This window comes from Arachis stenosperma, chromosome 2 (assembly GCF_014773155.1).
Source record: "Arachis stenosperma cultivar V10309 chromosome 2, arast.V10309.gnm1.PFL2, whole genome shotgun sequence".
Lineage (NCBI taxonomy): Eukaryota > Viridiplantae > Streptophyta > Magnoliopsida > Fabales > Fabaceae > Arachis > Arachis stenosperma.
Genome location: NC_080378.1, coordinates 82982211 through 83004044, shown reverse-complemented (window position 1 = coordinate 83004044; position 21834 = coordinate 82982211). Strand labels below are relative to the sequence as shown.

The following is a 21834-nucleotide window of genomic DNA, read 5'->3' as shown; positions in this document are numbered from 1 at the left end:
CTCAAGAGATGCATTAGGAAGCTCATCATCAGGAAATCCCTGAGATGCCTCAAGGGATCACTTTTCTCCCAACAACTATTAGGAACAACTCAACACTTCCTTAGAAGATTTGAGCCACAATGTGGAATAATTAAGGGTGGAACATCATGAGCACTCCATCATTCTCCATGAAATAAGAGAAGATCAAAGAGCAATAAGGGAGGAACAACAAAGGCAAGGAAGGGACATAGAAGAGCTTAAGGACATTGTTGGTCCTTCAAGAAGAAGACGCCACTAAGGTGGATTCATTCCTTGTTCTTATTTCTTTCTGTTTCGGTTTCTATGTTATGTTTATCTATATTTTGTGTCTTACTTCATGATCATTAGTATGTAGTAACCATGTCTTAAAGCTATGAATAAAATCCATTAATCCTCACCCCTCTTAAATGAAATATGTTTTAATTCAAAGACAAGAAGTACATGAATTTCAAATCTATCCTGAATTTATTTTATTATTGATGTGGTGACAATACTTTTTGTTTTCTGAATGAATGCTTGAACAGTACATATTTTTTATCTTGTTGTTTATGAATGTTAAAATTGTTGGCTCTTGAAAGAATGATGAACAAAGAGAAATGTTATTGATGATCTGAAAAATCATACAATTGATTCTTGAAGCAAGAAAAAGCAAAATCTTGCGAAAAAAAAATGGCGAAAAAAAATTATTAGAAAGAAAAAGAAAAGGCAAGCAGAAAAAGCCAATAGCCCTTAAAACCAAAAAGGCAAGGGTAAAAAGGATCCAAGGCTTTGAGCATCAATGGATAGGAGGGCCCAAGGAAATAAAATCCAGGCCTAAGCGGCTAAATCAAGCTGTCCCTAACCATGTGCTTGTGTCATGAAGGTCTAAGTGAAAAGCTTGAGACTGAGTGGTTAAAGTCGTGATCCAAAGCAAAAAGAGTGTGCTTAAGAGCTCTGGACACCTCTAACTGGGGACTCTAGCAAAGCTGAGTCACAATCTGAAAAAGGTTCACCCAGTCATGTGTCTGTGGCATTTATGTATCCGGTGGTAATACTGGAAAACAAAGTGCTTAGGGCCACGGCCAAGACTCATAAGTAGCTGTGTTCAAGAATCGACATGCTTAACTAGTAAAGTCAATAACACTATCCAAAATTCTAAGTTCCTAGAGAAGCCAATCATTCTAAACTTCAAAGGAAAAAGTGAGATGCCAAAACTATTCATAAGCAAAAAGCTACAAGTTCCGCTCATCTAATTAGAATTAATATTCATTGATATTTTGGAATTTATAGTATATTCTCTTCTTTTTATCCTAATTTATTATTTTCAGTTGCATGGGGACAAGCAACAATTTAAGGTTGGTGTTGTGATGAGCGGATAATTTATACGCTTTTTGGCATTGTTTTTAGGTAGTTTTTAGTAAGTTCAAGCTACTTTTAGGGATATTTTCATTAGTTTCTATGTTAAATTCACATTTCTGGACTTTACTATGAGTTTGTGTGTTTTTCTGTAGTTTCAGGTAATTTCTGGCTGAAATTGAGGGACTTGAGCAAAACTCTGAAAAAGGCTGACAAAAGGACTGCTGATGCTGTTGGATTCTGACTTCCCTGCACTCGAAATGGATTTTCTGGAGCTACAGAACTCCAAATGGCGCGCTCTCAACGGCGTTGGAAAGTAGACATCCAGAGCTTTCCAGAAATATATAATAGTCCATACTTTATTCGGGAATTGATGACGTAAAGTGGCGCTCAACGCCAAGTACATGCTGCTGTCTGGAGTTAAACGCCAGAAACACGTCATAACCCGGAGTTGAACGCCAGAAACACGCTATAACTCGGCGTTCAACTCCAAGAAAAGCCTCAGCTCGTGGATAGATCAAGATCAGCCCAAGCATACACCAAGTGGGCCCCAGAAGTGGATTTATGCATCAATTACTTACTCATGTAAACCTTAGTAGCTAGTTTATTATAAATAAGACTTTTTACTAGTGTATGAAGGATCTTTTGGCCATTCGGTCTTTTGATCATTCAGGGGGCTGGCCATTCGGCCATGCCTGAACCTTTCACTTATGTATTTTCAACGGTGGAGTTTCTACACACCATAGATTAAGGGTGTGGAGCTCTGCTGTACCTCAATTTTCAATACAATTACTATTATTTTCTATTCAATTCTCTTTTATTCCTATTCTAAGATATTCGTTGCACTTCAACTTGATGAATGTGATGATCCGTGACACTCATCATCATTCTCACCTATGAACGCGCGTGACTGACAACCACTTCCGTTCTACCTTAGGCCGGGCGCATATCTCTTAGATTCTCCAACAGAATCTTCGTGGTATAAGCTAGATAGATGGTAGCATTCATGGGAATCCGAAAAGTCTAACCTTGTCTATGGTATTCCGAGTTAGGATTCCGGTATTGAATGACTGTGACGAGCTTCAAACTCCTGAAGGCTGGGCGTTAGTGACAGACGCAAAAGAATCAAGGGATTCTATTCCAACCTGATTGAGAACCAACAGATGATTAGCCGTGCTGTGACAGAGCATTTGGACCATTTTCACTGAGAGGATGGGATGTAGCCATCGACAAGGGTGATGCCTCCAGACGATTAGCCATGCAGTGACAGCGCATAGGACCATTTTCCCGAGAGGATGAAAAGTAGCCATTGACGACGGTGATGCCCTACATACAGCTTGCCATGGAAAGGAGTAAAGAAGGATTGGATGAATGTAATAAGAAAGTAGAAATACAAGAGGAGCACAACATCTCCATATGCCTATCTGAAATTCCCACTATTGATTTACATAAGTATTTCTATCCTATTTTATTTTCTGTTTATTATTTATTATTATTCGAAAATCCATAATCAATTATTATCCGCCTGATTGAGAATTACAAGATGACCATAGCTTGCTTCATACCAACAATCTCTGTGGGATCGACCCTTACTCACGTAAGGTATTACTTGGATGACCCAGTACACTTGCTGGTTAAGTTGAACGGAGTTGTGTCCACTCATAGCCACTAGCCATTAAATAAATCTCATGCAAATACAAAGAGGGTCACAATTTTTCCACCAGCGTGGCACGCCAGGGGTGAAACAGAGGACAGCGTGTCACTTGAATGGTGAGGCGTGGCATGCCAAGTCAGAAACAGAGGGAGCGTGACACGCCATAGAAGCGCCAGTCACACGCCAGTTGGAAGATCACGTTTGTTGAGTTTCTTTTCCCTCCAAATTGTATTTTTCTTTTCACTTTTGTAATTTCCTTTATTTTCTAGATCTAGGAGTAGTATAAATACCCTTGGAAGTATTGGAAAAGGGGGTTAACAAGTCACAGAGATCACTATCTCAAGAGATTGTAGAGTCTTAGTTTTCAATTCACTTTTCACTTTTCACACTTCATCTCTTCCATCTTTTGTACTTTCTTTCTGAGCTATGAGTAGCTAAATTCCCTCTCATTGAGAGAGGGAGCTCTATTGTACTTGATGGATTAATGATAGTAAATTTCTTCTTCTCTTCATCTTCTCTTTGATTTGCTAGAAGGAATTTTAATTTTCATGCCTAGTGTTCAATTAACATGGAAAAGAGATTGAATGCAAAATGGGTTTCATGGGAACCTTGGAAAAGGAAACATGAAACCATGCTAGAAATCCCTTCTCACACTTGAGTAGAATCTAGATTTTGGTGTTTAGAAATGGTGACATACAATCCTCCCTCTACTTGGATCTATGATGATGTGTGGTATAATCAGAGACCAAGCATATCTCTCTTCATGAGTAATTAGACCAAGGAATTGGCTATTGATCAAGATCTGAGAGATTGAGTTACCAAAGGATTGGGGCTCAATCAATCATGATTGTCAAGAGGTCAATGAGTTGCATGATTGAAGAGGATATGAGCTGGATTTAATCCAAAGAGAAAATATCTCCTGATCTCAATGAATCCCCCCATTCTTATCTCTCCCATTCTTTTATAGCTTTTATTTACATTATGCAAATTCCCATTCCCTTTTACATTCCTGCTATTTCTATTTCTGCACTTTATTGCTTTCCTTTATTCTTTTGCCATTTATGTTTCTGCCATTTATAATTCTGCACTTACAATTTACTCTGTTAAGCTTGACTAATTCACCAATTAATTAAAATTGTTCAAATCTACCAATCTCTATGGATACGATCCTACTCCACTGTGGGTTAATACTTGACGATAATTTTGGTACGCTTGCCAAGAGAGGATTCATCAATATTATTGGGAAGGGAGTGAATCTCAGACTCATTAAGTTTTATGGCGTCGTTGCTGGGGATTGGTTTGAATTTGACAATGATTAAATTGATTGGAGAGCTAGATTAAGCATTTTCATTTACCTTGTTGTCCTTTTTCTTTTTTTTTTGTGATCTTTAAATTCCCATCTAACTTCTGTTTTTCTTTTTTTTAGATCGTTTTTCATTGTTTATACTTTCACTCTTCTAACTGTTTGATTAATTGCATCAGTCAAGCTAACCACTAATTTTAACTGAGGTGATTCTTTCACTTGCTCTTTTCTTGCTGTGTGTTGACTGTATGATAGGTAGAAGAGGAGAAACTTCATCCTCTTTTGATAGTGAACCTGAGAGAACCTTCCTTAGATTGAAGAGGGAGGCTATATGCAAAGGCATAGTTGGAGAAGAACCAGTGGAAGAAGATCTAACAACCACCAAGAAAGATGAAGTGCATGACAATGTTGGAGGAGGTGCTGGAAATCAAGCTGGGCAAGAGAGGAGAGTTTTAGGCTCCTACATCAATCCAAATCCAGGAAACTGTGGCAGTAGCATCCTCAAGCCAACAATACATGCTAACAATTTTGAGTTAAAACCTCAACTCATCACACTAGTCCAGAATAACTGTTCATATGGAGGAGGTGCTCAAGATGATCCAAATCAACATCTCAACACATTTTTGAGGATATGTGATACTGTAAAGTCCAATGGTGTACACCCTGACACCTACAAACTACTTTTGTTCCCTTTCTCACTCAGAGATAAGGCAACAAAGTGGTTAGAATCATTCCCCAATGAGAGCCTAACCACATGGGAGGATGTTGTGAACAAATTTCTAGCAAGATTTTACCCTCCGCAAAGGATCAACATGCTAAGAGCTGAGGTGCAAATCTTCATACAGCTAGATGGTGAAACACTCTATGAGGCCTGGGAGAGATTCAAGGATCTAACAAGAAAATGCCCACCAGATATGTTTAATGAGTGGGTGCAGCTCCACATTTTCTATGAAGGACTAACCTATGAATTGAAGAAGGCTGTGGACCACTCTTCAAGGGGTTCACTCAACAAGAAGAAGACCATTGAGGAAGCCATAGATGTCATTAAAACTGTAGCTGAGAATGAATACTTCTATGCTTCAGAAAGAGGCCAAAAGAAGGGGGTGCTGGAACTCAATTCTATGGATGCCTTGTTGGCACAAATCAAGGCAATTGCAGTACAATTTGCAGCCTTAACCAAGAAGATGGAGAACAATCAAGTTGCAGTTGTCCAAGCTCAAGCACCACCCCAAGAAGGAGATGTACCAGAAGTTGAATGTGAGCAAGCAAACTATGTGCATAACCCCTCTCGACCACTATATGACCCTAACTCTAAGACATAACCCAGGATGGAAGAACCACCCAAATTTTGGGTGGGGAAACCAACAAAATCACAGCCAAGATCACAACAAACCATACCAAGCCAATCAATACCAAAATCACAACCCTAACCATCAATCAAACAACAACAAACCTTACCACAATCCACCTCACACATCATATCCTTCCAACCAGCAAACACACCACCATCAAGACATATTAACCCCAACCTCCCAACCATGCAAAATCAGAGGCAACTTTGAAAGAGTAGAGGCTGCAATAGCACAGCTATCATCACAGCTCACAGGGGCTATCTCCACCCTTTTGGAAAGGCAAGCACAAGGTGAAAAGAAGATAGATGCCAACCAAGAAGAATACAGGTCGAATTTGAAGAGCCAAGGTGCAGCAATTTCAAAACTGGAAGCACAAGTGGGGTTCATATCCAAGCAAATCTCAATGCCTACAGACACATTTCCAAGTGACACCATGGCGAACCCAAGAGGGGAGTGCAAGGCCATCACACTTAGAAGTGGAAAAGTGGTAGAAGAGGCCACCCCAAACCAGGAGAACCACGAAGAAGAAGCTGTAGAAAAGCCTGAAAACAAGAAGAAAAAAGAGGCCCTTAGCCCATCTTCACCAAAGCCAATCTTGAAGCCTTATGTGCCAAAGGCACCATACCCACAAAGGCTAAGGAAGGATGGGAAGGATGGCCAGTTTTCTAGATTCTTGGAAATCTTTAAAAAGCTCCAAATCAACATACCATTTGCTGAAGCACTGGAGCAAATGCCCCTCTACGCAAAGTTCTTGAAGGAGCTCATGATAAGAAAAAAAACTGGGGGAGAAAAGGAGACTGTAGTCCTAACTGAGGAGTGTAGTGCCATCATACAAAAGAAACTCCCCCAGAAAATAAAAGACCTAGGGAGTTTCCAAATCCCCTGCATCATAGGGGATATCACTATTGAAAAAGCCTTATGTGACTTGGGGGCTAGCATCAATCTCATGTCCTTGAACATTATGAGAAGGATGAGAATTGGGGAAGCCAAGCCAACAAGAATGGCACTCCAACTAGCTAACAGCACATTCAAGTTTCCACATGGAGTAGTGGAAGATTTATTGGTGAAAGTAGGAGAGTTCATTTTCTCAGCTGACTTTGTTGTGCTGGATATGGAAGAAGAGGCAAACACTTCAATTATCTTAGGAAGGCCATTCCTAGCTACTGCTGGAGCCATCATTGATGTGCAAAAGGGGAACTAGTCTTGAGATTACATGAGGAGAAGATGGTCTTTAATGTCTTTAAGGCAATGAGTTATCCCAAAGAATCAATAGGAGAATGCATGATGGTGGACACTATAGAACAGATAGTCCAAGAAGTTTTGGAAGAAGAGCAATTTGAAGGAAACTATGGAATTGGAGTAACTAGCACTACATGAAGAACCACCACAAGGGACCATGGAAAGTTCAATCATGACAAACCATAAAGACAACGATAAAGAAGAGGCACCAAAACTTGAGCTGAAAACCTTACCCCCAAGTTTGAAATATGCATATCTGGGTGACAACAGCACCTACCCAGTGATCATCAATTCAAGCTTGAGTAAGGAGCAAGAAGAGGAACTCATTCAAGTGCTGAAACAACACAAGGATGCTATAGGCTGGACACTCACATACTTAAAAGGGATCAGTCCCTCAATTTGTATGCACAAGATCCTACTTGAGGAGGGTGCTAAGCCCTTAAGGCAACAACAAAGAAGGCTGAATCTAACTATGAATGAAGTAGTCCAGAAGGAAGTGTTGAAGTTGTGGTAAGCTGGGGTGATTTACCCCATCTCAGACAGCCTTTGGGTGAGCCCGGTACAAGTAGTTCCAAAGAAAGGAGGAGTCACTGTTGTACCAAATGAGAAGAATGAGCTGATACCAACAAGAACAGTGACTGGTTGGCACATGTGCATCGATTATAGGAAGCTCAATGAAGCCACCAGAAAGGACCACTTCCCCCTACCATTCATGGACCAAATGCTTGAGAGGCTGGCTGGACATGAATACTACTGCTTTCTTGACGGTTATTCGGGTTACAACCAAATAGTTGTAGACCCAAAGGACCAGGAGAAAACTTCATTTACCTGTCCATATGGTGTCTTTGCTTATAGGATGATGCCCTTTGGATTGTGCAATGCACCTACAACATTCCAAAGGTGCATGCTCTCCATATTTTCAGACATGATTGAAAGATTCATTGAGTTGTTTATGGATGACTTCTCTGTATTTGGTAACACATATTCTGATTGCTTACATCACTTAGCCTTGGTGTTAAAGAGATGCCAAGAGACCAACCTTGTTTTAAATTGGGAAAAATGTCATTTCATGGTCACAGAGGGAGTGGTCCTTGGTCATAAAATCTAATAAAAGGGCATAGAGGTGGATAGAGCAAAAGTGGAGGTGATTGAAAAGTTACCCCCACCTTGCAATGTCAAAGCAATTAGAAACTTTTTGGGACATGATGGCTTCTATAGGAGGTTTATTAGAGACTTTTCTAAGGTTGCCAAACTATTGAGCAACCTACTTGTCTCTAATGTGCCTTTTGTTTTTGATAATGAATGCATGTTAGCTTTTGAGGAACTTAAGAACAAACTTTCCTCTGCACCTATCATAGCACCACCATGTTGGGATCTACCCTTTGAGTTAATGTGTGATGCATCAAATTTTGCTGTGGGTGTTGTTTTAGGACAGAGGAAGGATAAGTTGGTGCATGTCATTTATTATGCCAGCAAGGTTCTTAATGAGAATCAAAGGAACTACACCACTACAGAGAAGAAATTACTTGCCATTGTCTTTGATTTTGATAAATTTAGATCATATCTCATTGGTTCTAAAGTAATTGTATTCACTGATCATGCAGCACTCAAGTACTTGCTTACCAAACAAGAGTCCAAGCCAAGGCTAATAAGATGGATCCTACTACTCCAAGAGTTTGACATTGAAATTAAGGATAGGAGTGATGACAGGTCATCATATACCCATTTTTCAAGCTAATTTCACTTGTTTTACTAGTCTTTATGCACTTTCTTGCATCCTAAGTAAGCAATTTGGAATGAAAATGCATAACTTCTTTAAGTCAAGCAACCACCATTAAATTGATGCTAAATCACGAGGTTTAAGCAAGAATTAATTGATTTTTAATGAATTATAAACCTTATGAGTTTAGAGATACTTTGAGTGGTTGTTTTGGTTTCTTATAGGTGAAGAAAGGAAGAAAAGAGGAAAAACGTGGCTTAAAGAAAGCGTGGCCCAAGGGAAGAAGAAGTGTGGCGCATGGAAGGGAGGAAGCAAACATTGCCCTCCACAAGGGCATACTGCCCTCCAGGAGGGCAACATAATGAACCAAGCTTTGAGAAGTAACACTGCCCTGCCCACAACAAGGGCGGAGCATAATTTGATGCTAAGGATCAAGGAGAGCAAAAACTCTGCCCTGCCCTCCTCAAGAGCAATATCGAGCTCATCAAAGAAATAAATTCAAGGAAAAAGCCTACCAATGCTTGCCACAAGGTTCGAACTCATGAGCAAGGGGGAGTGGGAGAGCGCTACTTACAAGCTTGTCTTCAATCTCCTAGGATCGAACACGGCACCATGAGGAAGCAAGGAACTAGGCCTTACTTTGGTGCCAAGAAAACCAAGGAAAAAAAGCAACATGTGCCTCCACCGAGTATCGAGCGTGGGACTTCACCTTTGGCACATTGCCCTGCCCTCCACAAGGGCAGGGCAGCATCTTGTGATGCACGGCTAGCACACCAACACGCACGCACCAAGGGAGCTTTGGCACAGCAAGCACGCACGGGCAGCAGAATCTGGCGCACCAAAAAACTCTGCCCTGCCCTCCACAAGGGCAGGGCAGCATCCTGAAGCATCAACGCACCAAGCACGCACCCACAAGGCCGCACGCACCATTTCCTGCCCTGCCCTCCACAAGGGCAGGGCAGCCTCCTGGGAGCTACTTCTTCATGGGCTGAAATTGGATTAAAAATCCAATTAAATTCATTTCTTCACCAAATCAAAAGCCCATCCAAATTCCAAAATCCAAGAATAGAAAGTGTATAAATAGGAGATAGTTTGATGTAATTAGGAGCTTTTTTTCATTTTTGACTTTGGAACTTTCTTTTGATTTTTGAATTTGGAGACTTATCTGAGAGCTTTGAACTGAGATTTCAGGGAATTGGGGAGGAGAATTGATCTCTCTTCTTCCTCGTTCTTGCTTGAGCATTTTTACTTTTCTTGTTTGAGTCTTGGGTGTGAAGAATTGAGGAATTTCTGTCTCAATCTCCATTCAAGATCTCTTTAATTCCTCTTCTGCATAATTAAGTTCAATTACATTTCCTTTACTGCTTCTTCTTTAAATTCTTGTTAATTGCTTTGTGAACTTGGATCTGGGAAGGCAATTGAGATCTAGACTTTGCTATCTAGTCTCTGGAGTCCTAAGACCCATTTTCCTTTTGGTTCTTCTGTGAACCTCTGCTGCACTTTAATTTCCTTTTCTGTTTGAGATCTAACAGAACTCAAATCATCTCTTGCTTTGATAATTGTTGCAATTTAATTTTCCTTGCTTGAATTCTGAAAATCCCAGTCCTCAAATCCCTTTTTCATTCAAGCAATTTATATTTCTTGCACTTTAAGTTACTGCAATTTACATTTCTTGCACTTTAAGTTTCAGTCATTTAATTTCTTGTTCTTTAAGATTCAGCTCTTTTACTTTCAGTTCTCTTTAATTTCTGCAATTCTTCCCTCTCCCTTTACATTTCCTGTCATTTACTTACTGTTGGATACAAAATCACTCAACCAAAACTTGATTCGCTTGACTAAATCAACCACTAAACTAAAATTGCTCAATCCTTCAATCCCTGTGGGATCGACCTCACTCCCGTGAGTTTTATTACTTGATGTGACCCGGTTTACTTTCCGGTGAGTTTTATGTTGGATCGTTTTCCACACATCAAGTTTTTGGCGCCGTTGCCGGGGATTGAAATAGATTGACAATGATTAAGTGAAGTGGAGGTCTAGATCAAGCACTTTTTCTTATTTTTTTTACTAACACACTAACTGTTTGAGAATTTGCCTCTATCAACTCACTAACTGTTTGAGAGTTTATCTCAACTAACTGCACTCAATTCTCAAGAGTGCTGCTGTTTGTTCCTCTTGATTGTTTGCGTGCCACAGGAAAGGAAGTCTCTACAGACGAAGAGTATCATGACATGAAGCCACCACTCATCACACTAATCAAGAACAATTGTTCTTATGATGGAAATCCATTGGAAGATCCTCAACAGCACGTATCCACTTTTCTGAGGACTTGTGATGCTGTCAAAACTGATGGTCTAGATCATGACACTTATAAGATCCTGTTATTCCCTTTCTCATTAAAGGGTGAAGCTGCACAATGGTTTGAAACTTTCCCCCAAGGAAGTATCACTAGTTGGGATGATTTGGTCACCAAATTTCTGGCCAAATTCTCCTCATCCAGACAGATCATCAAGCTGAAAGAGGGGGAATATCTATTCACACAAGGAGAAGAAGAACCACTCTTCAAGGCCTGGGAAAGATACAAGAAAGCAACTGATAAAGTGGGTTTCCGAGCTTTTTATGAAGGACTAACCCCAGAAACAAGAAAAGCAGTGGACTACTTCTCAGATGGCCTACTCAAAGCAACAACAACTGCCCAAGGAATTGCAAATTTCAATGACAAAGGAGTCAGCAACCAACACTCATTCGAAAAACCACAGAATGCTATTTCAGAAAAAGAAGTGATGAATCTTGAAGGAATGAATGCATTCATGAACCTAAACAAACAAAGGCACCATCAAACACAGCAACACCTGGAGCTGAGAGATAGAAAAGTTGATTGCCTGCAGTCTGCTGCAGTGAATGCCCAATTTCCACCATGGAGACCCCATTCTTATCTAAGAATGGGGGAGTCTCAACATCAAGAACAAGGAAGTTTCAACCAAGGGAAATCCATGACCACAAACAACCAACATCACTCATCCACCAATGCCAATCAAAGCCAATACTCACAAAACATACACTTCCAGACTCATTCCAACTGGAGAAGGACCGAGTACCAAATTCACGAACCAAGGAACTTCAATTACAATAACCCCAACTTCACAAACCAGTAAAAACACCATTATGGTAACAATAACCATTACATGCCACCACAACACCCACCCTTCCAACCTTTAACATCTCACAACCGACCAATCTCACAAGACTCTCAAAGGATCACTAACTTGGAGATCTTAATAGAGAGAATGATGAAACACCAAGAGGAGATAACAAAGAACCAAGAGATGTCAATTAGAAGAATTGAGGAGCAGATAGCTCAACTGGTGAAGCACTTTGCAGAAATGGGTGAGAAGAAGGCAAATACTCTCCCCAGAGCCACTGAAGACAAACCAACTAACAACGAAGATGCCACAAAGAAGGAAGGATGGAAGAGGATCATAGAGGAAAGTAAGGAAACCTTGGACAAAGAAAGTACCAGCCAAGAAAAACACAACAAGGAATTCTTACAAGGAGAGACAGAGGATAGAATTAAAGAAAAGCAGAAAATCCCCACTGGAAAATTTTCACTAGGGGATAGAGTAATGATAAACATTCAAACCATGAAGGTGTCCCCACAGTTGTCTGATCACTACATTGTGACTAAGATCCTTCCACAAGAATTCATAGAGGTCATCAAAGAGGAAACCGGAAGGAAGTTCACAGTGAAGAAAGACAAGCTAAGGCACTGTGATTTTCAACTTTCATGATCAGCAGAATGGACGATGTCAAGCTAGTGACAATAAAGAAGCGCTTGTTGAGAGGCAACCCAACCTGAGGTAGTTTTCTTTTCATAGCTTTTTCAATAAAAATGTTGAATAATTGGTATGCATTGTAAGGAGCTAAGTTTGGTGTTGCACACCAAAACAATTTAAGGGAGAATGAAGGATTCTAAGTTTGGTGTTCCACCAAAATCTCATTTAAAAGAACATTCTCACTTCCTGCACAATGCTAGCTCCAAGCAATCAGACAAATTGTTCAACTATTTAACTATTTTTTTTAGCTTTAATTCCATAACCTTTTAGCAAGGACACAAGGTTTCACATATGGTTAAGTTGATGCATGAAAACTAGTGGCAAGGAACTAAGTTTGGTGTTCATACACCAAAGTAAGTTTAAAAAGCCATAATGATTTTTAAACTAACCAATTGCACAAAGGCTTGAAAAGCAAGCAACCTTTGAGAACTATGCAGGACAAGAGCCAACCATTGAAGAAATTGTGCATCTTAACTCAAAGAGAACACAACAGAAGGAAGAATTAAAGAGCTGCAACTTCAAAGGTTGTATCTAAACTTAATCCTTGCTGTTGTGAATTGTTTTGAACATGGGAACCATTATATATCCTGCTAAAGTGTTTATCTAGTTGCAAGTGAAGTCGTTTGATTAAGTATGCTAACCTGCATAATGCTAGTCATCCATCACCTAGCTGAATTTTGTTTTGTCTCCCTTATACTTGAATAAAAGAGAATTGACTGAATTGGAAAGTAAATATCCAATGTTGCATGAGTTAGAATGGAAGTTAATGGTGGTGTATGTGTTTGATTAAATGCATAACTCATGAAATAATTGCTGCATAATGTCATTTTCATTGAAGTGTGATCTAGCTTGCTGTTATAAAGGTTCTTATCAGTAAAGAAAAAGTCCTTGAGAACAAAAATAAAACAGAAAGAAAAGGAAGAAGAAAAAGCCAATGTGGCAAGAAAAACAAAGAATAAAGGCTGGACACCAATAGCTTGGACCCTAGGACACATGCCTGTGGTGTTCTTGTACTAGGATATGCTTGGATAAGTAAATTCTGTGGGGTATTTCAAAACCCGGTCACTTAGATCAACTGATTTGGGATGGCCAATTGAAAGTCCACAATAAAGAGCAACCTAGATACAGAACATTTAGTTATCCAAAGAGATGCTGGGCATCAATGATCCTAGGAAGAAATAGTGAGCCATGTGTCTGTGGTGGAAAGATGTTGAGTAAAAATAAAGCCAAAGGCTACTACTGCAACATTAGACACCAAGCCTCCAAAAGAATAATAAGTTTGTTAAGCAACATGAGAAAAGAAAAGTTAGCAAGGAAGCAAAGAAAGAATAAACCTTATAACAGCAAGTTTAGTAAACCTTTGAGGAAAAGTGTATATTATGTAACAGCAACAATAATTGAGTTATCATTGTCTGCATAAAAACTCCATGAATCAAGTTCTGCTATGTGCCTAATAAGGATATGTTTTCTTTTCTTGTTCATTTCATTTTCTCTTAGTTTTGATGCTTGCTTGGGGACAAGCAAGAATTAAGTTTGGTGTTGTGATGACAGGTCATAATATACCCATTTTTCAAGCTAATTTCACTTGTTTTACTAGTCTTTATGCACTTTCTTGCATCCTAAGTAAGCAATTTGGAATGAAAATGCATAACTTCTTTAAGTCAAGCAACCACCATTAAATTGATGCTAAATCATGAGGTTTAAGCAAGAATTAATTGATTTTTAATGAATTATAAACCTTATGAGTTTAGAGATACTTTGAGTGGTTGTTTTGGTTTCTTATAGGTGAAGAAAGGAAGAAAAGAGGAAAAACGTGGCTTAAAGAAAGCGTGGCCCAAGGGAAGAAGAAGTGTGGCGCATGGAAGGGAGGAAGCAAACATTGCCCTCCACAAGGGCACACTGCCCTCCAGGAGGGCAACATAATGAACCAAGCTTTGAGAGGCAACACTGCCCTGCCTACAACAAGGGTGGAGCACAATTTGATGCTAAGGATCAAGGAGAGCAAAAACTCTGCCCTGCCCTCCTCAAGAGCAATATCGGACTCATCAAAGAAATAAATTCAAGGAAAAAGCCTACCAATACTTGCCACAAGGTTCGAACTCATGATCAAGGGGAAGTGGGAGAGCGCTACTTACAAGCTTGTCTTCAATCTCCCAGGATCAAACACGGCACCATGAGGAAGCAAGGAACTAGGCCTTACTTTGGTGCCAAGAAAACCAAGAAAAAAAGCAACATGTGCCTCCACCGAGTATCGAGCGTGGGACTTCACCTTTGGCACATTACCCTGCCCTCCACAAGGGCAGGGCAGCATCTTGTGATGCACGGCCAGCGCACCAACACGCACGCACCAAGGGAGCTTTGGCACAGCAAGCACGCACGGGCAGCAGAATCTGGCGCACCAAAAAACTCTGTCCTGCCCTCCACAAGGACAGGGCAGCATCTTGAAGCATCAACGCACCAAGCACGCATGCACCATTTCCTGCCCTGCCCTCCACAAGGGCAGGGCAGCCTCCTAGGAGCTACTTCTTCATGGGCTGAAATTGGATTAAAAATCCAATTAAATTCATTTCTTCACCAAATCAAAAGCCCATCCAAATTCCAAAATCCAAGAATAGAAAGTGTATAAATAGGAGATAGTTTGATGTAATTAGGAGCTTTTTTTCATTTTTGACTTTGGAACTTTCTTTTGATTTTTGAATTTGGAGACTTATCTGAGAGCTTTGAACTGAGATTTCAGGGAATTGGGGAGGAGAATTGATCTCTCTTCTTCCTCGTTCTTGCTTGAGCATTTTTACTTTTCTTGTTTGAGTCTTGGGTGTGAAGAATTGAGAAATTTCTATCTCAATCTCCATTCAAGATCTCTTTAATTCTTCTTCTGCATAATTAAGTTCAATTACATTTCCATTACTGCTTCTTCTTTAAATTCTTGTTAATTGCTCTGTGAACTTGGATCTGGGAAGGTAATTGAGATCTAGACTTTGCTATCTAGTCTCTGGAGTCCTGAGACCCATTTTCCTTTTGGTTCTTCTGTGAACCTCTGCTGCACTTTAATTTCCTTTTCTGTTTGAGATCTAACAGAACTCAAATCATCTCTTGCTTTGATAATTGTTGCAATTTAATTTTCCTTGCTTGAATTCTGAAAATCCCAGTCCTCAAATCCCTTTTTCATTCAAGCAATTTATATTTCTTGCACTTTAAGTTACTGCAATTTACATTTCTTGCACTTTAAGTTTCAGTCATTTAATTTCTTGTTCTTTAAGATTAAGCTCTTTTACTTTTAGTTCTCTTTAATTTCTGCAATTCTTCCCTCTCCCTTTACATTTCCTGTCATTTACTTACTGTTGGATACAAAATCACTCAACCAAAACTTGATTCGCTTGACTAAATCAACCATTAAACTAAAATTGCTCAATCCTTCAATCCCTGTGGGATCGACCTCACTCCCGTGAGTTTTATTACTTGATGCGACCCGGTATACTTGCCGGTGAGTTTTGTGTTGGATCCTTTTCCACACATCAAGGAGTGGAGCAGAGAATAAAGTTGCTGACCACCTCTCATGAATTCTACAAGAAGAAGAAGGAGCACTGACGAGAGAACTTTTGCGTGGTCTAGAAATTTGCGGATAAATCCTCGTTGCAAGTGTAGTTTCTAAACCTTCAAAAGTCCTTTCGTACAAACGTGTTGGGTGTCACAAGTAACAAATCCCTTTAAAAATTGTTAACCGAGTATTTAAACCTCGGGTCGTCTTCTCAAGGAACTGCGAGGAAGTGTGTTCTTATTATTGGCTATAAAGGTTGTAATCGGGGTTTAGAATATGAGAAGCAAGTAATTTAAATGATGAGTGAATTAAATGGAAATTAAAAATAAATAAATAACTGTAAAACAACTTTTGGCAAGATAAGGGAAATTAGAAGTCCAACTTAGTTATCCCTCTCAACAATAATGAAAGTTGTATCTTAATTCCACTTGGTCAACCTTTACCAGGGCAAAGGAAAGTCAATGGACTAATTAAATTGACCTTTGAATCCTAATTATTTCTTAAGAAAAGGTTGGGATTATTTAAGTTCAGCTCAATTAGCAAGATAACGATTATCAATTATGTTGAGTTTAATAACTGTTGAGTTACTGAATTCTTAACCAGAACCAAAAGGGAAAAAGTAAATTTGCTGAAATAATAAAAATATCCTTAGATGGGAAGCAATGGCAACTTAAATCAAAGAGAACAATCATAGACTGAAAATACCTCAATTATCATTAATTCAAATAACAATCTGTGACATGGAATAATTCATAAATCAAATTATAATAATCAATTCAAATGTTGGAATAAATAATTGTAGAACTAAAATAAAAGAACATTTAAACCTGGATCCAGAGTTACTCCCAAAACAAGAAGTCCTAAATCCTCAGAGAGAGAGAATCTCTCTCTAAACTAAATCTAAATCATATAAAACTAGAAATTGGCGAGCTCCCCCTGAATGGATGCATTCCCTCACTTCATAACCTCTGGTCTATGCTTTCTGGACTTGGATTTGGGCCAAAAAGGGCTTTAGAACTCGCTGGGGCGTGTTCTGTAATTTTCTGGTGCGTGGCCTCTGTCACGCGTCCGCGTGGGTCACGCGGTCGCGTCATTCGAAGCTTTTCCTTGCCACGCGGTCGCGTCAGTCATGCGACCGCGTCATGTGCGTTCTGCTTAAGGCGCGCGGTCGCGTCAGTCATGCGGCCGCGTCGCTGAATCTTCGCTTCTGGCACACGATCGCGTCGTCCATGCGATCGCGTGAACACCAGTTTCCTTAAAGCTCCGTTTTGCTTTCTCCTTCCATTTTTGTATGTTTCCTTTTCCATCCTCTAAGTCATTCTGCCTTAGAAAATCTGAAACTACTCAACACACTAATCACGACATCGAATGGAAATAAAGGTAATTAAAATAATTAATTTTTAAAGCTTAGGAAACATGTTTTTCACAATACGACATAATAAGGAAGGGAAAGTAAAACCATGCAATTAATGTGAATAAGTAGGTGAAGGATTATATAAATCACTCAAATTAAGCACAAAAGAACTCATGAAATATGGGTTTATCAAGCACACCATCTTACAATGAATGAAAGCTTCCCTAATGAGCAATTGATGATGATCCAAGAGACCTCTTGGTTTGTAGACATAGCCAATTTCAAAGCCATTGGGGAATTACCAACCAACATCAACAAACACATAAGGAGAAAGCTCGTCAAAGATGCCAAATACTATATCTGGGATGAGCCATATTTGTTCAAAAAGTGTGCTGATGGGCCGCATTTCAACCCAATTTTTGGCCCAGAAACACAGATTAAAGTCAGGGAACATGCAGAGACTCAGGGGATGACTGGAGATTCATTCATACATAGCTTGAGGATTTAGATGTTGTTTTTAGGGAGAGAGGTTCTCTCCTCTCTCTTAGGATTAGGATTAGGATTTTTAGAAATTAGGAATATTTCTTCAAACCACAGGTTCAATGTTTCCTTAATTTATTTTCTACTTTTATTTATTACTTTAGTTGATTACTTGATGTTGCCAATTTGGTTTATGGAATTCTATGTTCAATCTAATTTTCTATTTAATATAATTTGAAGTATTTCAGACCCAGGATTGTTTTGCTCTATTTATGATTTATTTTCCCCTTTTGGCTTTGGTTAATTAATTAGAGACTCTTGAGTTATCAAACTCATCGTGATTGATAATTGTTATTTTCGCTAATCGAATTGCATTCCAATAACTCTAGTCTTTCCTAAGAAATTGACTAGGACCTGAGGATCAAACTGATTAGTCTACTTGACCTTCTTTTATTTAGTAAAGGTTAACTAAGTGGGAGTAAAAACATAATTCTTATCACCATTGATAAGGATAACTGGAATAGGACTTCTAATTTTCATATCTTGCCAAGAGTTTTATTAGTTATTAATTTATTAATTCTTGCAATCTAATTCTTCTGCTCAAAAACCCTTTTCAAAACCCAAAACACTATTTTCCATAACCAATAATAAAACACACCTCCCTGCAATTCCTTGAGAAGACAACCCGAGGTTTGAATACTTCGGTTAATTATTTTTATTGGGTTTGTTACTTGTGACAACCAAATGTTTGTACGAAGGGATTTTCTATTGGTTTAGAATCTATACTTACAACGCGACTATATTTTTATAAAATTCTTTACTAGCAAAAATCCTAACGTCAAAATGGCGCCGTTGCCGGGGAATTACAAACATGTGCCTTATTATTGGTTATTGTAAATATTTTTCTTTTACTTGTTTATTTGTTTTTGTTTTCCCTCCTTATTTCTGATAACTACTATGAATTCTCACCCCTCTCGCTTTGAGTTTGGTTCTACTTTTGTTGAAAGGAATGGAAGCTATAATAGGACTATGCATCACGGTCTAAGCAATCAAAGATGGATGGAGCCAAGAGGATATAATCAACCATTTAGGCAACAACACCTTCCAAGATACCATGGATAGAGACCACTCTACAATGCATACCAAGCTGATAGATATGGTGGACCCCCTTGTAGCTACCAACAAACCCCACCCTATGCTCAGAGACCATCCTCTCAACATAACTTCGAACCACCACACTCACAAGCTTCTTTTCACCATTCGCCACCATATGATCCTTATCCGCCCCAACGCCAATCCAATTACTCCCAAGAACCACCACTCCCCTATGCACCATGTCCATATCCATCAAGCCAAGAATCACAGGTTCGCTTCGAAGAATCAGTAGACCAATTTCATGCAACCCTTCATCAACTGGAGAAAGCAATAAATCAATTATCTTCCAGACGTTCAGACACTCAACAAACTTCCATGGCTTCATGTGGAGAACCTAATGAAGAACGTAGCATAAAGAAGACACTAGAAACTCCAGTGGACAGTATAGAGCATAACTTCGTACTAGAACAAGTAGAGGAAGCTGTCATTATAGAAGAAGAAGAGTTGGTTGAAGATTTGGGAGATGCCGAACCGCCACCTGAATCCAGAGTTGTGGAGAATTTTGTCAAGGACGCTACAATTGATGCTAAGGAGGATAGTGCACAACCCCCAAAGCAGGTATTTTATGAAGAACTGGACGGAATGACCCAAGACGCAAGTTTCCTTGATGATGATAATCACAAGTTGAGTTCTCACAGCAATGAACTTGTATCCGCAAGTGAATTCTTTGAGATAGAAGAATCTTCCCCAAGTGAATACGAAGATGATGCAGAGGTCGACTTTTCTCAACCTCCAAATTATTATTCAAGTGATGAGGAAGATATCGAAGACTTTGATCAAGACATGGTTGAATTTGAAGAAGTTTGCAAGGAAGTGGAGGAATTCACTGAAGACCACAAGGAAGTGAAGCTTGCAGAACTACTGAAAACACTGATCCCAAGGCCATTACCACCCAAGACAAACTTCAAGTGAGTACAATCCTTGACCTTTATCTTCAATTTTCCACTTGAATATGGTTTACTTGAAACAGATGGCCAGCTTAGAGCTCTTTGCAGCTTTAAGAGAAAAAGGGAAATGACTCGCACTCAGAGATGGTATGCAAGATTCAATAAGGCTTCACACTTCAATTTGAGGTGCAAGGAGTGGTGTCAACCTCTATTGAAAGGATCTCGGAAGCTGTTTGGTCACTACAGTGAGAATTCAGATTACTCACCACCCGACTGGAAAAATACAGATCAAGACAAAGACGGGTGCAAGAGTAGAGTTTGGGATCCTGGAATTTATTCTGACATTCAACACCCCGGGAGCCTGAAAACCGGTTTGAAACTGCTCAAAGGCTTTACGTGCCTTGTTTGAGACCCCGGAGGATGCTGGCATTCCAAACATTGGTGGAGATTTCTGGACGAATCCAAGCACAAGCCACAGCAGGAAGCTCACCAAATGTCCAACTTAAGGACTTTAACTAAAAGTGCTAGGTGGGAGACAACGCACCATGGTATGATCGTCTCTCTTCAGTTTTAATTCTAGTCTGTTTTGTTTGTTTTTGAGTTTTAATTGAACCTGAAATTTTGCATAACATTCATGTTAGCATTGCATTCTGCATACTGCATTATCACAAAAAAAACAAGAGAGCACGCGACGCGACAGCGTCGATGACGCGTCCGCGTCATATGTGCGTTGGGAAGAAAAGAAAAGTAAACAGAGAGTCACGCGAAAGTGCGGCTGGAGCCGTGCCTTTGGCACAAATTGGTCCACGTCACCGCGTAGATGACGCGTCCGCGTCATGTGGGAAAAATTCCTCCCACGCGTCCGCGTCACCCATGCGAACGCGTGTCTTAAAATAGACGTAAAAGGGGCGTATGGCTGAAAGTTGAGCTAGAATTGGGCTGGACTCGTGCTAGAATTGGGCTGGACTCGTGCTAGAAGCACAAGCCCTACCACGCGTACGCGTGCCCTACGCGTTCGTGCCGTTTTCAAATTTAGGTCATCGATGCGATCGCGTCAACCACGCTACTACGTCACCTTGAAATTTGGCAAAATGAGTTTTCACACAAAGAGTTGTGCGAGCGCGAGGCTGCCCTCACATGACTAGCATTAATCATGTCACGCGTCCGCGTGACCGACACGTCCGTGTCACCTCATTTAAGCACTATCCACGCGAATGCGTGACCCACGTGTCCGCGTCGAATGCGACGCACAAACTATCTTAATATGCCAAAATATCTTATCTTTTTCTTCCCGAAATCCTATTTTTTTTCTTTTCCTTTCTTATTTCCTTCCCCCCTTCCTTCTTCTTCCTTCTTCTTCCTTCTTCTTCCTTCTTCTTGCTTCTTTCTCCTTTCTTTTTTATTTACATGCATTTTTATGTTGGTCTTGGAAATTTATCTAGGTCTTTCACTATTACTTGTGGATTATTATGGAGTTATTTGACAATTCATATTATTTGTTTTCGGAATGCTTGCATGTTCCATATTCATTCTTCCCTTATCATATTAAACATGCATACTACGTGTTTGTGAAAAAGCCCGTATGGCATTGTGCATTCTTCATTATTCTATCCTTCTACTCTAATGCCTATTTTTTACAAAACCCTTTCCGACAATTTATTAATTAAAAATAATCGTCAATACAAACGTTATTGTTAGTTTCTCACGACTAATAATATATTATGGCTTTTAATGCTTGATTTGTGCTACTCACGCCTTTGCCAGCATGCCAATAAACATCTTGCATCTAATTGCCCCAATTTATCATGCCCTGTTTCCATTATTGTCCTAATTTCATGGAATCGCGACCATGTGTTAACGACATTCTTCCTTACTTTGGCATGATTATCACTCATACTGCCCTCCTCTCTGCTCTATCCCTTTGACTTTATGTCTCTTTCTCTTCTCTCTTTTCAGGATGGCCACCAGG

General features: G+C 39.7%; 1 protein-coding gene and 1 non-coding gene across 2 annotated transcripts; one reads left to right on the top strand and one right to left on the bottom strand.

The window, feature by feature from the left end:
- Nucleotides 1–5122: 5122 nt before the first annotated feature.
- LOC130964387 (small nucleolar RNA R71) lies at nt 5123–5230 on the bottom strand. The gene has a single exon (XR_009080484.1). It is a non-coding gene; the product is annotated as a small nucleolar RNA R71 (small nucleolar RNA).
- Nucleotides 5231–6095: 865 nt separating this feature from the next.
- Nucleotides 6096–6863, top strand: LOC130963065 (uncharacterized). Its single transcript, XM_057889215.1, has one exon. The coding sequence runs from the start codon at nt 6096–6098 to the stop codon at nt 6861–6863; it is 768 nt and encodes a 255-aa protein (XP_057745198.1).
- Nucleotides 6864–21834: the final 14971 nt, after the last annotated feature.

Coding starts and splice junctions, on each gene's coding strand:
- LOC130963065 (XM_057889215.1), top strand. CDS start 6,096: ATGGCGAACCCAAGAGGGGAGTGCAAGGCCATCACACTTAGAAGTGGA.